At 35.8% G+C, this 14,126-nt stretch overlaps 1 protein-coding gene across 1 annotated transcript in view; it reads left to right on the top strand.

Moving 5' to 3' along the window:
* LOC132122089 (disintegrin and metalloproteinase domain-containing protein 11-like) overlaps window positions 1–13,783 on the top strand; it is a 36,419-nt gene extending 22,636 nt beyond the window's left edge. The window contains exons 15-26 of the mRNA XM_059531972.1: window positions 381–480; window positions 3,850–3,921; window positions 4,288–4,380; window positions 7,532–7,612; window positions 7,707–7,757; window positions 8,082–8,145; window positions 10,265–10,370; window positions 10,500–10,619; window positions 11,041–11,209; window positions 11,672–11,786; window positions 12,410–12,500; window positions 12,915–13,783. Of these exons, the coding sequence (XP_059387955.1) occupies window positions 381–480; window positions 3,850–3,921; window positions 4,288–4,380; window positions 7,532–7,612; window positions 7,707–7,757; window positions 8,082–8,145; window positions 10,265–10,370; window positions 10,500–10,619; window positions 11,041–11,209; window positions 11,672–11,786; window positions 12,410–12,500; window positions 12,915–12,963 (1,111 nt within the window). The 3' untranslated portion in view covers window positions 12,964–13,783. The remainder of the gene's footprint in view (window positions 1–380; window positions 481–3,849; window positions 3,922–4,287; window positions 4,381–7,531; window positions 7,613–7,706; window positions 7,758–8,081; window positions 8,146–10,264; window positions 10,371–10,499; window positions 10,620–11,040; window positions 11,210–11,671; window positions 11,787–12,409; window positions 12,501–12,914) is intronic.
* The last annotated feature ends 343 nt before the right edge of the window (window positions 13,784–14,126 follow it).

Here is a 14,126-nt window from a genome sequence, read left to right as displayed (position 1 = left end):
GCGCACAAGCTTCTTGCATTACTGTAACCACAGTGCTCAAGTGGGTCATAGACTCCAAATGTCTTTACCATTAAACCAGATTGTTACTCTTCAGATTGCTAGCTATACACATTTGTGAAACCCAATTGCTCTACAAGATTCTATTTGAACTGTTGCTTCACCATGTAGAGTATTTTTAATTTCAAGTCATTTCAAGTCTTAATGTCCACAAATAATTTTGTTTCTGTTGCACAACTGGTGAACCATATATTAGCAATACTGAAGTCATAGATTTCATCCCTAGGATGACCCATAATGTTTACATTGAATGAAGTTGCTTTGGATAAAAGATATATAAAAGGTAACTGAACACTGTGAAATGTATTATGTCATCCTGACAGATACTATCTACCCAGAAAGTTTTCACGGTGCAGTATAGAGGAGTACATTCAATTCCTCCAGCAAGGAGGAGGGAGTTGCCTCTTCAATAAACCTAACAAGGTTTGTCTGTAAAATCCACTAAAAATGGGAAGAGAAAAATTATTTTCATATATTTTGCGAAAACATTAAGCTGTTTTATTGACTAAATAGTAGGGTGATTTTATCAAATGCTAAGGTGCATTTTCAGCAAATTGTTTAGTCTTTGACCTAATCTTTGTAGAAGGACAAGAAGACATTTTACATCAGCAGATTTTATTGAGCATTGACAACTCATGCTGAGTCTTGGATATTCAGCCTGCCAGTCACAGTGATGGTGACATAAAAACATTTGCAGTCCAATTAAAAAGGTACAATGAGCTTAAAAACACTTTCATAATTAAAAGAATAGCATATACAGGTGCATCTCAATAAATTAGAATGTCGTGGAAAAGTTCAATTTTCAAAATTCAACTCAAATTGTGAAACTCATGTATTAAATAAATTCAGTACACACAGACTGAAGTAGTTTACGTCTTTGGTTCTTTTAATTGGGATGATTTTGGCCCCACCAATATCACTATCTCAACAAATTAGAATACATCATAAGACCAATAGAAAAAAAACATTTTTAGTAAATTGTTGGCCTTCTGGAAAGTATGTTTATTTACTGTACATGTACTCAATTCTTGGTAGGGGCTCCTTTTGCTTTAATTACTGCCTCAGTTCAGCGTGGCATGGAGGTGATCAGTTTGTGGCACTGCTGAGGTAGTATGGAAGCCCAGGTTTCTTTGACAGTGGCCTCCATCTGTATTTTTTTGGTCTCTTGTTTCTCATATTCCTCTTGACAATACCCAATAGATTCTCTATGGGGTTTAAGTCTGGTGAGTTTGCAGGCCAGTCAAGCACACCAACACCATGGTAATTTAACCAACTTTTGGTGCTTTTGGGATTATGGGTAGGTGCCAAATCCTGCTGGAAAATGAAATCAGCATCTTCAAAAAGCTGGTCAGCAGAAGGAAACATGAAGTGCTCCAAAAGTTCTTGGTAAACGGGTGCAGTGACTTTTTTGTGTGGTTTTCAAAAAAAACACAATGGACCAACACCAGCAGATGACATTCCACCCCAAATCATCACAGACTGTGGAAACTTAACACTAGACTTCAAGCAACTCGTTGTCTGTGGTTCAGGAGTGCCTAAACAAGAGGAATACGACAACTGGAGCCAATTCCTTGACATATCTGTATGTATTGAACCCAGCCTCAGTCCATTCCTTGTGAAGTTCACTGAAATTCTTGAATTGATTTTGCTTGACAATCCTCATAAGGCTGCAGTTCTCTCAGATGGTTCTGCATCTTTTTCTTCCACACTTCTTTCCATGTTAACATGCTTGGATACAGCACTCTGTAAAAATCCAGCTTGATTAGCTGATTGCCATGTCACCATATTCTAATTTGTTGTGATGGTTGGTGGGTTTTTGTTAAATGTGAGCCAAAATCATCACAATTAAAATAACCAAAGACTTAAACTACTTCAGTCTGTGTGCATTGAATTTAATACGTGAGTTTCACAATTTGAGTTGAATTACTGAAATAAATGAACTTTTCCACAACATTCTAATTTATTGAGATTCACTTGTACCTGTAACCAGCGCCAATTATGCACTGTACAAATCTGTCAGTATAAACTTTAAATTGTAGTTTACCTGTGCTGCTTATGCCACATTGAATGTTGGAAATTGGAACCCCACTCCTAAAGCACCACATACATCACATTGCCCCTTCTTAAGGCTCAGGTAGACTTTATTTTCCTTAATATTCTTGAGTGTTCTCTTTTTGTTCCAATACCATATTCATTTTCCATGAGAGAGATGGACCTGCTGCTGCAGACACTAATGTGTGAGTACCAGCACATAGCGCATAGGCACACAGTGCTTGTGCCTTCTGCACATCAGTAGCCTACACAATGTTCGTCTTGTGACAGTTATGGTGGAGATCCAGTGACTTAAGCATTGTAGAGTGTCTTCTGTCTCCTTCTCCAGAGATCAGAATTCTTACACTAATGTAGCAAACAATGAGTTAACAATCTTAGAAAATGAGAAGACAACTAAAAGTAGATTTTTACACTCTAAATATTGGACAGAACATGTGCTGGGTTATTTTGATGCAGCTGGTTGGTTTAATTGTATTTACCCAACATGCTGGGTTGTTTTATTTAAGTTTACTCTTGTTTAAAAATCATTATATTGCTGGCTTAAAAATGGTCTGGAAATTAAAAATCACACACAGAATTACTGGAGGCAACAGCAGTAATCAAAAGATAAACATTTATTATCAAGCAAGAACACCCATGGACAAAATACAAGACATATTGAATTTATTTGGATGAATACAGCATAGTTTATAATATTACATACATTTAAATTAATTTTACAAGCATTTTAGAAAAAAAAATTAACATTTAAAAGTAGCATTTTAATTTAAGTTTATTCAACCGTTCTCTGTAATTACTTTTAACTGAAATTGCGCTAATTCTCGTCCTGGTGTGTCGCCAAAATCTGAGCCGACGATGGACTGCTGTTCACTGGGAAAGTGTGAACCTCAGACTACCGACTAGCGTTTCACTTGTTGCTGAAAGATGCCTTGACTGACTCCATAACCTGCCCATAAACAGTACTGAGATTAGTAAACATATTTTAACAGCAAATTAAATTAAACTCAGTATTATAATGAATAAAATCCATTTATGTTATGCAGAGCAAAAGGTGTTCCATCATACAAAGCGACCACTGCTGAAGCAGCTGACCGACATCTTGTCCTTTTGTTGTGTAAAATAATATAATTAACTGCACAGTAAAGACATTATAAATTCAATAAAATGTGTACAATCCTTTATTTCTCTGAACAAGTGCACAAAATCAAAGTCTTAGAACCGCTCTCTCCTGTAGAGGACTCAAAATCCCACGCTCTGACTGTAACTCAGCAGCTGGGTTGTTTTGGCAGAGACGGGCTCAAAAAATTAAAAATAACATTAAAAATAACCCAGCAGCTTAGTTACAGAAGAACTACCCAGCACCTGGGTGGGCAAAATAACCCAACAAGCTGAACCCAGAATTTGGGTTAAAAATAACCCAGAATATTTTTGGAGTATGGTTGTTAGAATGGCATGGTACACTCAGCATAACACAAAAATAATCAAATTCCAACACCAATGAAAATTATTAAAAAATAAAAACCTGTGCCACTTATACTACAGTGCATGCTGGTAAATGGAACATCTTCCACCACAGACATAATAAATATATGAAGTAGCTTTAATGTATTTAACTACTTTTACCATATAGCTTGAACTGTAATTACTTTCTCTGCAGGATATATTTAGGTTACCTTAGCTTGCTCAACACTGCATATTTTATATAAGTATGGGGCAGTGACATATTTACTGTCGCTACAGTTGTTGGATCCTCCTGAATGTGGCAATGGCTTTGTGGAACAAGGAGAAGAATGTGATTGTGGCTCCCAAGTGGTGGGTGATGAGATAACTTCACACACATTTCCTTATATAATTTATTATATCCTCTCCCTGCCTTAAAGGGATAGTTCACTCAAAAATTGAAATCCTATCATCATTTACAAACATTAGCCACTGACTCCAACAGTATGGAAAAAAAATACTATGGAAGACACCAACTTTGTTCAAAATATATTTGGGAAAAAATCAGGTTGTACTGGTTTGGAACAAGAGGAGGGTGAGTTTTCCTTTTTAGGTGAACTGTCCCTTTTTAGGTGAACTGTCCCTTTAAAGAATGCTCATAAAAGAGAACAGGAAGGTGATTTTTGCAATGCTGTGATAAGCTAATTGGCTGTTTTTATTGAATGTGCACTCTTGTAGGATTGCTCTCGTGCTGGGGGTGCATGCTGTAAAAAATGCACTTTGACCCATGATGCAATGTGTAGCAATGGACTCTGTTGTAGCCGTTGCAAGGTAAGTGGTGTTTGAATTGTTCACCTAAAAATTTTTATTATCATCATCTGCTTACCTTCATGTCATCACCAAGAGTTGTCAATCTCCAAATAGGACCAAAGGACCATCATAGTGGTGATTTTGGTCCTTTTGGAGCTTGCCAGTCCTTGCTCATTAAGCATCACAAAAAATGTCCATAATACAATAGCTTTGTGTAAAAAAAAAAAAAAAAAAAGTAAGTTATTGTCTACTGAAAATTCCCCTCCACTGTTGCAGATCTCGTGCATTTATGTATATTGCAGAATAAGACAGCATGTTACACATAAACACATAAAGTTTGAATATGCAGATGTATGAATGAGATTTGAAGGGTGTGGCTTTTAGGGGTAGTTTGTTTAAAAATTAAAATTATTTTCTCATGTTCTCATCCTCACATCCTTCCAAAACTTTATGACTTTCTTTCTTCCATGGAACACAAAGAAAATGCAAAAGCACCATATATGTAGACCATATGATTTGGACTATATTCTGACTCTTCCAAGACACCTGTTGAATGGATACATAAATAATGTTTTATGGTAAAATATATTTAACCATTGATATTTCTGCTGAGTTTTACACAAACTATTATACTGACCAACAAGTGACAAACAAAAAATGACAAGAAAACAAATCTAAAGGGTTGACTTAAAGCAGCGCTGCGCAGACTTAACGGTATATGACATTAAAGTACTGTGAGAGCTATAGAGAGCAGATGGCTCTGTAAGCCTTCCAATCACTCTCACGATACTTGGATGTTATATACTGATCAGTCCGCACAGTGCTGCTTCAAGTTGAACATATACCCAATGAAAACGTAACACATGAAGCAAAGTATTCACATGGCAAGATTACATATCAAAACAGGAAGCATGACTTTGGCAAACTTAAAAGTAAAAGACTAAACTAAAAGAGACATGCCATATACAATCGAAGACATATTTTCAACAGTTGACAGCAAATCTTTTCACAAAGTCATCTAAATTCAAGACCTTAGTGTGTTTTGACTCAATGCTGAGAACAGCCAAACTCAACTATCTACCCTCTGCCACTGTAGACCTTAAAGGGGTCATATGATGCTTCTAAAAAGAATTTTTATTTAATTTTTATTTCCTCAATGACCAGCACAGATCTGCTCTAGGCATGACAAAGCCTAAGGACAACGTTCTCTTTTGGAAGGCCAAACAAAGTAGTTGTTACTTTGTAACATGGTGGTGGCGGTAACAACAATACTACAATGAGAATAAAAGGTACACCTTCTTTCTTTGCGTGAACATCTGGGCGGCGTGATGCAAATCTTCCACCATAGTGATATAGAGAGGGGTGTGGATGAGTCTTAACTTTTATAAAGAATATCTCTTTGGATATGAGACTTTAGTCTTTGCAACTTTACAGATCTTCTTTATGCACCAAGAGCTTGTAACAATCCAAAGAGAAAGGAAAAATTTAAATCACATCATATGACCCCTTTAAAAACTAAAACTAAAAACAGATAACTGGTAATATAACAGCTATTTTGTACAGCTTGAACTGTTCAAAGAAACATCCTCCAAAAAAGGATTCACTGCAATAATGGATCACTGTTTCTTATAGTGAATCAATGAGTTCAACAGCCTTAGAGTGCTCAACAGATTTAGACTTTAGCCTTTCAGGCAAAATATAAATGTCACTTAACACTTTTTGGAAGAGCATACGACTTCCAATTTGGGCCAACATGCCTTTTGCTTCCATGGATCATTAAGTTTTTTTGTGTTTGTTTTTTTTCCTTAGCACTTGCCAAATACAGACAATCCATTCATGCCATTGCAGCAACATTAAATGTCTGCAACCCATTAAATGATACTGAAGCTCCTTTAATACAGTGTCATACATATTACACTGCACTTTAAGCCATTTTCAATGGATGTAAGATCTGGATAAGAAAAAGTTTTTTTTATCAGTCATTATTTCATCACATTTTCATCTCTACACATTAAAGCACCACTAAAAAATAATCTATAAAGAAATACCATTTTACTAGAAATACCAATGACTTGAGATAATACTTTTAGATGTACTGTCGAATGGTTTCTATTCTACACCCAGCAGAACATTTGAGCATATTATCTAGGTGATATTAACTCATTCAGTCATTTCCCTCAAATCACCTCATCATAATAAAAAAAATAATAAAAGTTTAGAAAAATGACAACATTTATTTCCAGTACAGAGGCAATATTTCCGCCAAGAATTAAGTTAAACAGGCAATTCTAAATAATTCCATTTGAAACTCAATGCAACAACAATGTAAATGCAACAAAATTAAGCCACCATGACCCAAAGTTATCCCTTGTTAAAAATGCACATTATATACATATGTATATTATATACAATATACTGTACAATATTTTTAATAGATTTTTAATTTATAAATAGAATTTGATTTTTGACTTGCTCTTGTTAGGTACATCTTGTCACCCGGAAAACTTTGATCTTGCATGCACCAATCTGGCAGCTAGAAAAAGAGAAGTTTTAATTGGTCCAGGAAAATATATATATTTAAGACATTGGTAACTAATGTAGAGGTAGCAATGTTTTCTCTTAGGGTGGCAGTTGCCAGCCCATGTCACAAAACAGCCTCAATGATTCATTCACAAATCATACTCTTCTAAGTTAGTTGACTCCATTATTCAATCTACAATGGAGTTGTGCATTCACTGGAGAGAAGGATCAGTGAATAACTTTTTAAATTTCAGCATGTTTCTCCCATCAATATATTGTTTATAATTTCTCCTATTGTGTTCCACAGAAGAAAGAGAGTCATAAGGCCAATTCACACTGCATCGGCAGATGCAGACCAATGGCCACTGTCATCAGATTACAGTATGTCACTTTTCAGACATTCCAAGACATCCCAAATGCTGATTCTACATGGCAAAAATAAGCACTAACCAACGCCAACAGATGCTGACAGGGTAACACTGATCTGACAAAACCCAGAGAAATGTGTCTGTTGCTGCCTGTCGGCGCAGTGTGCATTGGCCTATACAGCTTTGGAAGAGCATGAGGGTGCACTATTCATTTTTGAAGGGACTAGTCACCAGTCAGTTGATTTTTATAATTTAGTGTGATTCATTTTGTTTGTGTGTTGCAGTATGAGCAGAGAGGAGTGATCTGCAGGGATGCAGTGAATGACTGTGATGTGCCGGAAACATGCACTGGTGATTCGAGTAAAGTAATGATACATTTATATAAAATCATTATTTAAATAATTTTTATCATAATAATGTAAGAAATTCACATATACTTCTCATTAATTTCTCAAACAGTGTCCACATAATGTCCACAAACTGGATGGTTACATGTGCAATGCTGGACTGGTAAAATAATTTCTGTCTAATGTGAACCTTACATGCCTCTTGCAACCATAGTACTAAGCAGTGTTTATGTATTTTGTTTACATGATTTACTGCATAACACTGGCAGACATATCTCGTTAAACAACATGGCTAAGATTTAAATTAAAATGGTTTTTAATGTGCCATTGAGTCAGTAATTTTTTTTGTTGATGTTGTTGTGCAGGCTGATTTGGCAGTTGGCTTGGATTTAGTTAAAGCTTTCAGTATATGGACACAAAAGTGTAAGTCGGACTGAGTGTATATGTGTAGAAGGTAAGCTGATGTACTCTCTTCTTGCTCTGTCAGGGGCGCTGCTATGGAGGTAGCTGCAAGACCAGGGATGCCCAGTGTCAGGCGCTCTGGAGCCACAGTAAGTAGCGTTTCTTATGTTGTACTATATGCATTTACATAATTAATATAATGCTTAGTCAGGCAAAATATATTAATGTAAATAAAGAGATTAATTTTCACATTAATCAGAAATCATTCTTAATATGATGGTTTGCTGATTATCAATATTTAAAACAGATGAGTACATTGTAAAATGAATAGAAGGATCCACAGATCAGCATTTATGTGAAATAAAAATCTTTTGCAACATTATACACTATACCATTCAAAAGCTTAGTCAGTGTATATATATATATACACGTTTTTCTTTTTTTTTCTTTTTGTTTTTTAACATAATTAATAAATGATATAAATTAATACTTTTATTTAGCAAGGATTCTTTGAATTGATCAAAAGTCTTTATCATTAAAGACATCATTTTACAAGAGATTTCTATTTCAGATAAATGCTGCTCTTCTGAAATGTGTATTCATCAAAGAAACCTGAAAACATTCTAATCAGTTGTTTTCAACATTATTATTATAAGAATTTTTTTTCTTTCTTTTTTTTAGCAGCAATTCAATATATCAGAATTATTTCTGATGGATCGTGTGACTGGAGTAATAATGCTAAAAAAATCAGCTTTGAAACCTCAATAAATTACATTTTGCAGTATATTCAAATAGAAAACAGCTATTTTAAATAGTCTAGTAAAAATATTTCAAAATTTCACTGATTTGCAGTACTTGGATAAAATAAATGCAGGCGAGACTTCTTTAAAAAACATTAACAAGCTTACTGTTCAAAAACTGTTGACTGGTAGTAGATACTATAGGTAACTTAATTTTTTCTCTAATTTCTAGCTTTTGAATTGGCTTAGAAATCTATAACTGCTGGACAATAACAAATAGTAATGATTTGTTTACATACTACAAACACTTTTTATCACATAAGGCAGAATAGTTTCTATACTGTAATAAATGCTATGTCAATTAGCACTGCATTGTTCATATACTTTATTTATCACCTGCTGGATATTTTTTTGGACTTGAATAAAAAACTAAACCGAAATCAACTGTTTCATACATCGATAGCTGGATGCTGTTGCCCCAATATTAGGAATTTCTAACGCATTCTCATCCCAAGGCGTCATATACTGACCCTTGTGACATTTCGTCAACATCCTACGCATATGGCACCCTCTAGCGTCAATATGAGACACAGATTATGGGTTAGGGTTAAGGTTAGGGTTAGGGTTAGGGTTAGACCGCTAGGTGGCGCCTTCTGGCCCATATTTATCTGCGTCTAATATTGATGCTAGAGGGTTCCATGTGCGTAGGATGTTGATGAAATGTCAAAAGGGTCAGTATATGACGCCTTGGGAGGAGAACGGTCTGGAATTTCCTGATATGACTTTCTGCGCGAGAGTGCCCTCCGGCTTCGAGTATGAATGAAACACACACTGCAGGAGAGTTTAGCGCTCCGTAATGTTCATCTCGTTTTGTCCGTCCGAAAAAAAAACACCAGGTCATGTGCAGGCTATCCTGTCTCTTTGAGTTTAAATCTATATTTATTCACACCAGCTCTTGAAAACCTCTATACGAACACACTTGCCTGAAAAAGTGCGGGGGACGAAGTTCCGTGATGATAAAAGTGGGGGGGACACGTCCCCCGCGTAATCTACACCCCTGGTGTCTACTGTAGTTTAAGTACATGTACATATCTCTTGTTTAATTCTAAGGGTGTATTCACACCAGGAAATCCATTAGTTCACTTGCTTTGGATCGGACCAAATACAGTGTTGATTTTTTTGGTTTGGTGCGGTTTGCTTTCACACTTTTTTCAAGTGAACCAGAAACTGTAAACTAAACCACACGTGTGGTTAAGGTCATCCATTCATTGGTTTATCCATTTAACTGTACTAGAGTTTGTTTGGAACCGGACCGAGACCACCTCTTCAGAGTCGGTTTCGGTTGTGTGGTCTGCACTTGAGTGCGATTACTATATTCACACCTGCCCAAAAGATCTGCACCAAGAGGGGAAACTAACTTGAGTTTGATTCAATCGAAACCAAACTAGACAGGTGTGAATACACCCTAATATTAAAACTGCACATGCACATGCACAATGCTTGTTTATTTGACTGTCTGTGCCATTAGATGCAGCAGATCGCATGTGTTATGAGAAGCTGAACACTGAAGGTACGGAACGTGGCAACTGTGGTCAGGACAGCAGCTCACACAGCTGGATTCAGTGCAATAAACAGTGAGTATATAAACAGCCAGAACACTGTTTTAACATTTTCAGTGATATCATTATTTCTCCCTTTGCTGGAAAGTTAATTTTTTCCCTTCTTTGTCTGTTTTTCACTGTCATTTCTGTGTTCTTTCATAGGGATGTGTTGTGCGGATTTTTATTATGCACTAATATCACAGTGAAACCACGGTATGGAGACTTAAATGGAGAAATCACAAGTCTTACCATCTACCATCAGAACAAGTACCTGGATTGTCGGTAAATACATACATCTTTTCTTTAAGCATGAAATGAAAATGCAGACTTTTACTGCTGCATTTGGTCGCTGCTTTTGCAGCACCTCACACCATGAGTGTCTTAAAAATAGCTCTTTTAGTTTTAAGAAATAACCCAATCTCATGAGAGGATACAATTACTATGAGTTGCTTTCTAATGAATTTGTAAAATGTGATTTATACGGAAACAAAATTTAACCATCAGTGGGCAACAAGCAAAAAACATACAGATGAGATAGTACTAATTAATTTGAAATAGTTAAAAATTGCCACAAGAGTGTGTTAGAAAACAAACACTGTTAATCTCCAGACTCCTCTGTTCTGTTCTAAAGGAGCTCCAAGTAACCTTCCCTACTTTGCAGTGTGCATTTGTGTGTAAAACTGAGCTGTTTGTTTATGTTCAGCGGGGGTCATGCAGTGTTAGACGATGGCACTGATCTCGGGTACGTGGAAGACGGCACGCCGTGTGGTCCTAATATGATGTGCCTGGACCGTCGCTGTCTGCCGGTCACCACCTTCAACCTGTCATCCTGTCCCGGGTCGTCCTCTTCTCACGTGTGCTCTGATCATGGGGTGAGCTGTTCTTCTGTGATAAATCACAGTCTCATACTGTTTCGAGGGTTTATATAAGGTATATTCTCTCATCCTTTCTTAAAATATTGGTCTGTTTTGTTCAAAGCGAGAGTTAGCAATTAAAAAAAAGTATTAATGTAAAATTATCAGATGTTGCAGGATATTGAAAAGTATAAATGCGAGAAAGAAATGGATTTAGATAATAGTCAGTTTTGCTGTAAGTAAGAATGAAAAATACTCAGAAACAATGAAAAACAGCTGGTTGTCCAAGTGTCTGATGTAAGTTTAAGATTTTCAGTGTTGACTCTTTTCACCATGCGTCAGATTAATAGAACATTAATCTTACATCCTTGTCCAGAAAGTTCTCCTACACTGTACTACAGTGACTGTAGTGTGTATTAGCCAAAGTATTTATTTCCGGCTTTATGCTTATGACATTCTCTGCCTCTCTCTCTGTCTCAGACGTGCAGTAATGAAGTGAAGTGTATCTGCGATGCAGACTACACTGGGAAGGACTGCAGTGTATATGACCCTATTCCAGACCCCCAGCCTCAAGACGGTCCTGAGAAGTACAAAGGTTCCCAACATATTCAGTCATGCGGGTGTTTGGCTTTAGTTGGACCAGCGTCTCTTTGCCTGTGTTTTAAATGTTTACCCAGGTTTCAGATAGCTTCAGCACTGAGCCTTTACGGTTCAGAGATATAACAAGGAATTTTGTATGTAAATCATATCGGTCAAGTAGCTTATCGGTGGGTTCGCATTTGGCTTTTTGTCACGTTTTTGGAAGTATTTGACTCTTGGTGTGTGCCATGCTGTGTGCTCATGTGGAAACCTTTAATTTATATATTACATTTTTATTTATAAGGGATTCTTTTGATTTCAAAAAGTTTAGAAACCACTTACTCCTAAGCATATGCAAAATCATCAGTCATTTCTAAGATTCTGCTCAAATAATTGTAAGCGTCGAACCAAATGTTATCACAAGATGTCACTGCCTCCTTCTTCAAACACCATGAGCCCACTGTTTGAGTCAAAGCTAAAAATCAATTAGTACAGGAAGAAAAGAAACAAGACTAGACTAAAAACTAACCTTTAAAATGAAAGCACATGACAAAATCATGATTAAAAATATATAGCAAGAATATAACAGAAAACTAATGATAAATGCATGTTTTTTTTGTTCTGTCTGACTCTCCACAGGTCCGAGTGGTACAAACATCATCATTGGCTCAATAGCGGGAGCGATACTGCTGGCAGCTATAGTATTGGGAGGAACAGGCTGGGGCTTCAAGTAAGACATCCACGATTACTGCAGAAAATGCTGTTCGAGTAGCATTTTCCTCTTTCAACAGTGATTATATATATTATATAATAATAATAATAATAATTCTGAAACATGAGATTAGAAAGCAAATAAAGCAAGCCTGACCAGGGAGTCAGCTCAAGTATTTCCTCCACCCTAAACTGTGTAGTATAGTGTCAAGTGCAAAAAGTAGTTGTCTGATGACTCTGATTAAATACATGGTCATGCACAGAAATGCATAAAACAATCTTTTTAATGCATTTCCCTATTATTTATAGGCTGTGGTAGATAATGTCTAAATCTTACTTTTATGGGAAATGCAGCACAATTTCTTATGTGACATTTACTTTTGCTTAATTTAATCCCATTTTTTTCTCTCTCTGTTTTGTTTCTTGATTACAGAAATATCAGAAGAGGAAGGTATGACCCTGCCCAACAAGACATGATGTGATGCATACATCCATGTCCACCTGACACATATTGCACCAGCCGTTTTCACGTCTTCGCCTGCCCATTTAGTTTCTCTGAGTCTTGTTTTATTCTGGTTTATTTTATTTTAAATGTTTGCATTTCCTTCGTTACAAATTCATTTCAATGCACCGATCAATACATCACATTTGTTCCCTAACTCCATTACACAGTTACATTCCATTACATAATGCATTTTATTAGATTACCAGTACAATAACATTGGCCAGTTTATTTGGTATTTATAATAATGCCAATATTGTTGTCAAACACTATTAATATTCACTAACTGAGTATTATTTTATATCAAATATCTTGTCATTTTAAGATTCAGATTGCACATTTTTGAGGCTAATACAGCCTCCTCCACAAATACACATTGGTATATAAACTGTATGGGCAAATAATGTCTCAAATTATCCTTTTGATCTTTCAAATTATTCACAGAAATCTAACCTTTATTTTAAGTTAAATAATTAAGAGGGGAAAAACTTGTCTTCTTATGGTGAAACATTTATACAGAAATGTTTATATTCCACAATTAAAAGAGGGCATTCCTTTATTTTGCAGCCACCCTTTGCCATGATAATCTTATCCTATCATGTGTTGTAAGGTTGATGACTCACATAAAGCAAGAGATCTGACACCAGTCCTCTATACAAAATCTCTTCAAAACCTTCATTATGTGAGCAGTGAACCATGTGTGCTTTGAATCCTTGTTTCAACCGTTGAACCATATATTTTCTCTGATTTGTGCTGCTTAAACTTTTGTCAAAAATCATCACTACATTCTCAAGTCTTCCCCCCATAGTGATGGATGCTTAAGCTTTATATTTGATTCAAGTGCAAGTCATGACTTGCTATCTGTGTCTACATCAACATGTAAACTGTTATGCATTATACTCAAATACATTTTTTGTCATTTTACCATCAGTTTTATAAAATACCAAGCCCTCAGTGTTTCGGTTTGACAACTGCTCTTCATGCTTGATTTTTGGTTTCTAAAAGACTCTTAGAATAATACATTTACACAATACATGTAATTATATGAAAAAAAGGTAAAAATTAATTAATGTGGCAAGTCATTCCTTTTATGCAGTGTACTTTATTTTCCAGAACATATTGAACTAACAATTAAGAAAGAAA

This window comes from Carassius carassius, chromosome 40, assembly GCF_963082965.1.
Source record: "Carassius carassius chromosome 40, fCarCar2.1, whole genome shotgun sequence".
NCBI classification, from domain to species: Eukaryota; Metazoa; Chordata; class Actinopteri; order Cypriniformes; family Cyprinidae; genus Carassius; species Carassius carassius.
The sequence above is the reverse complement of the archived record's forward strand: the minus strand, read 5'-3'. Positions and strand labels throughout refer to the sequence as shown.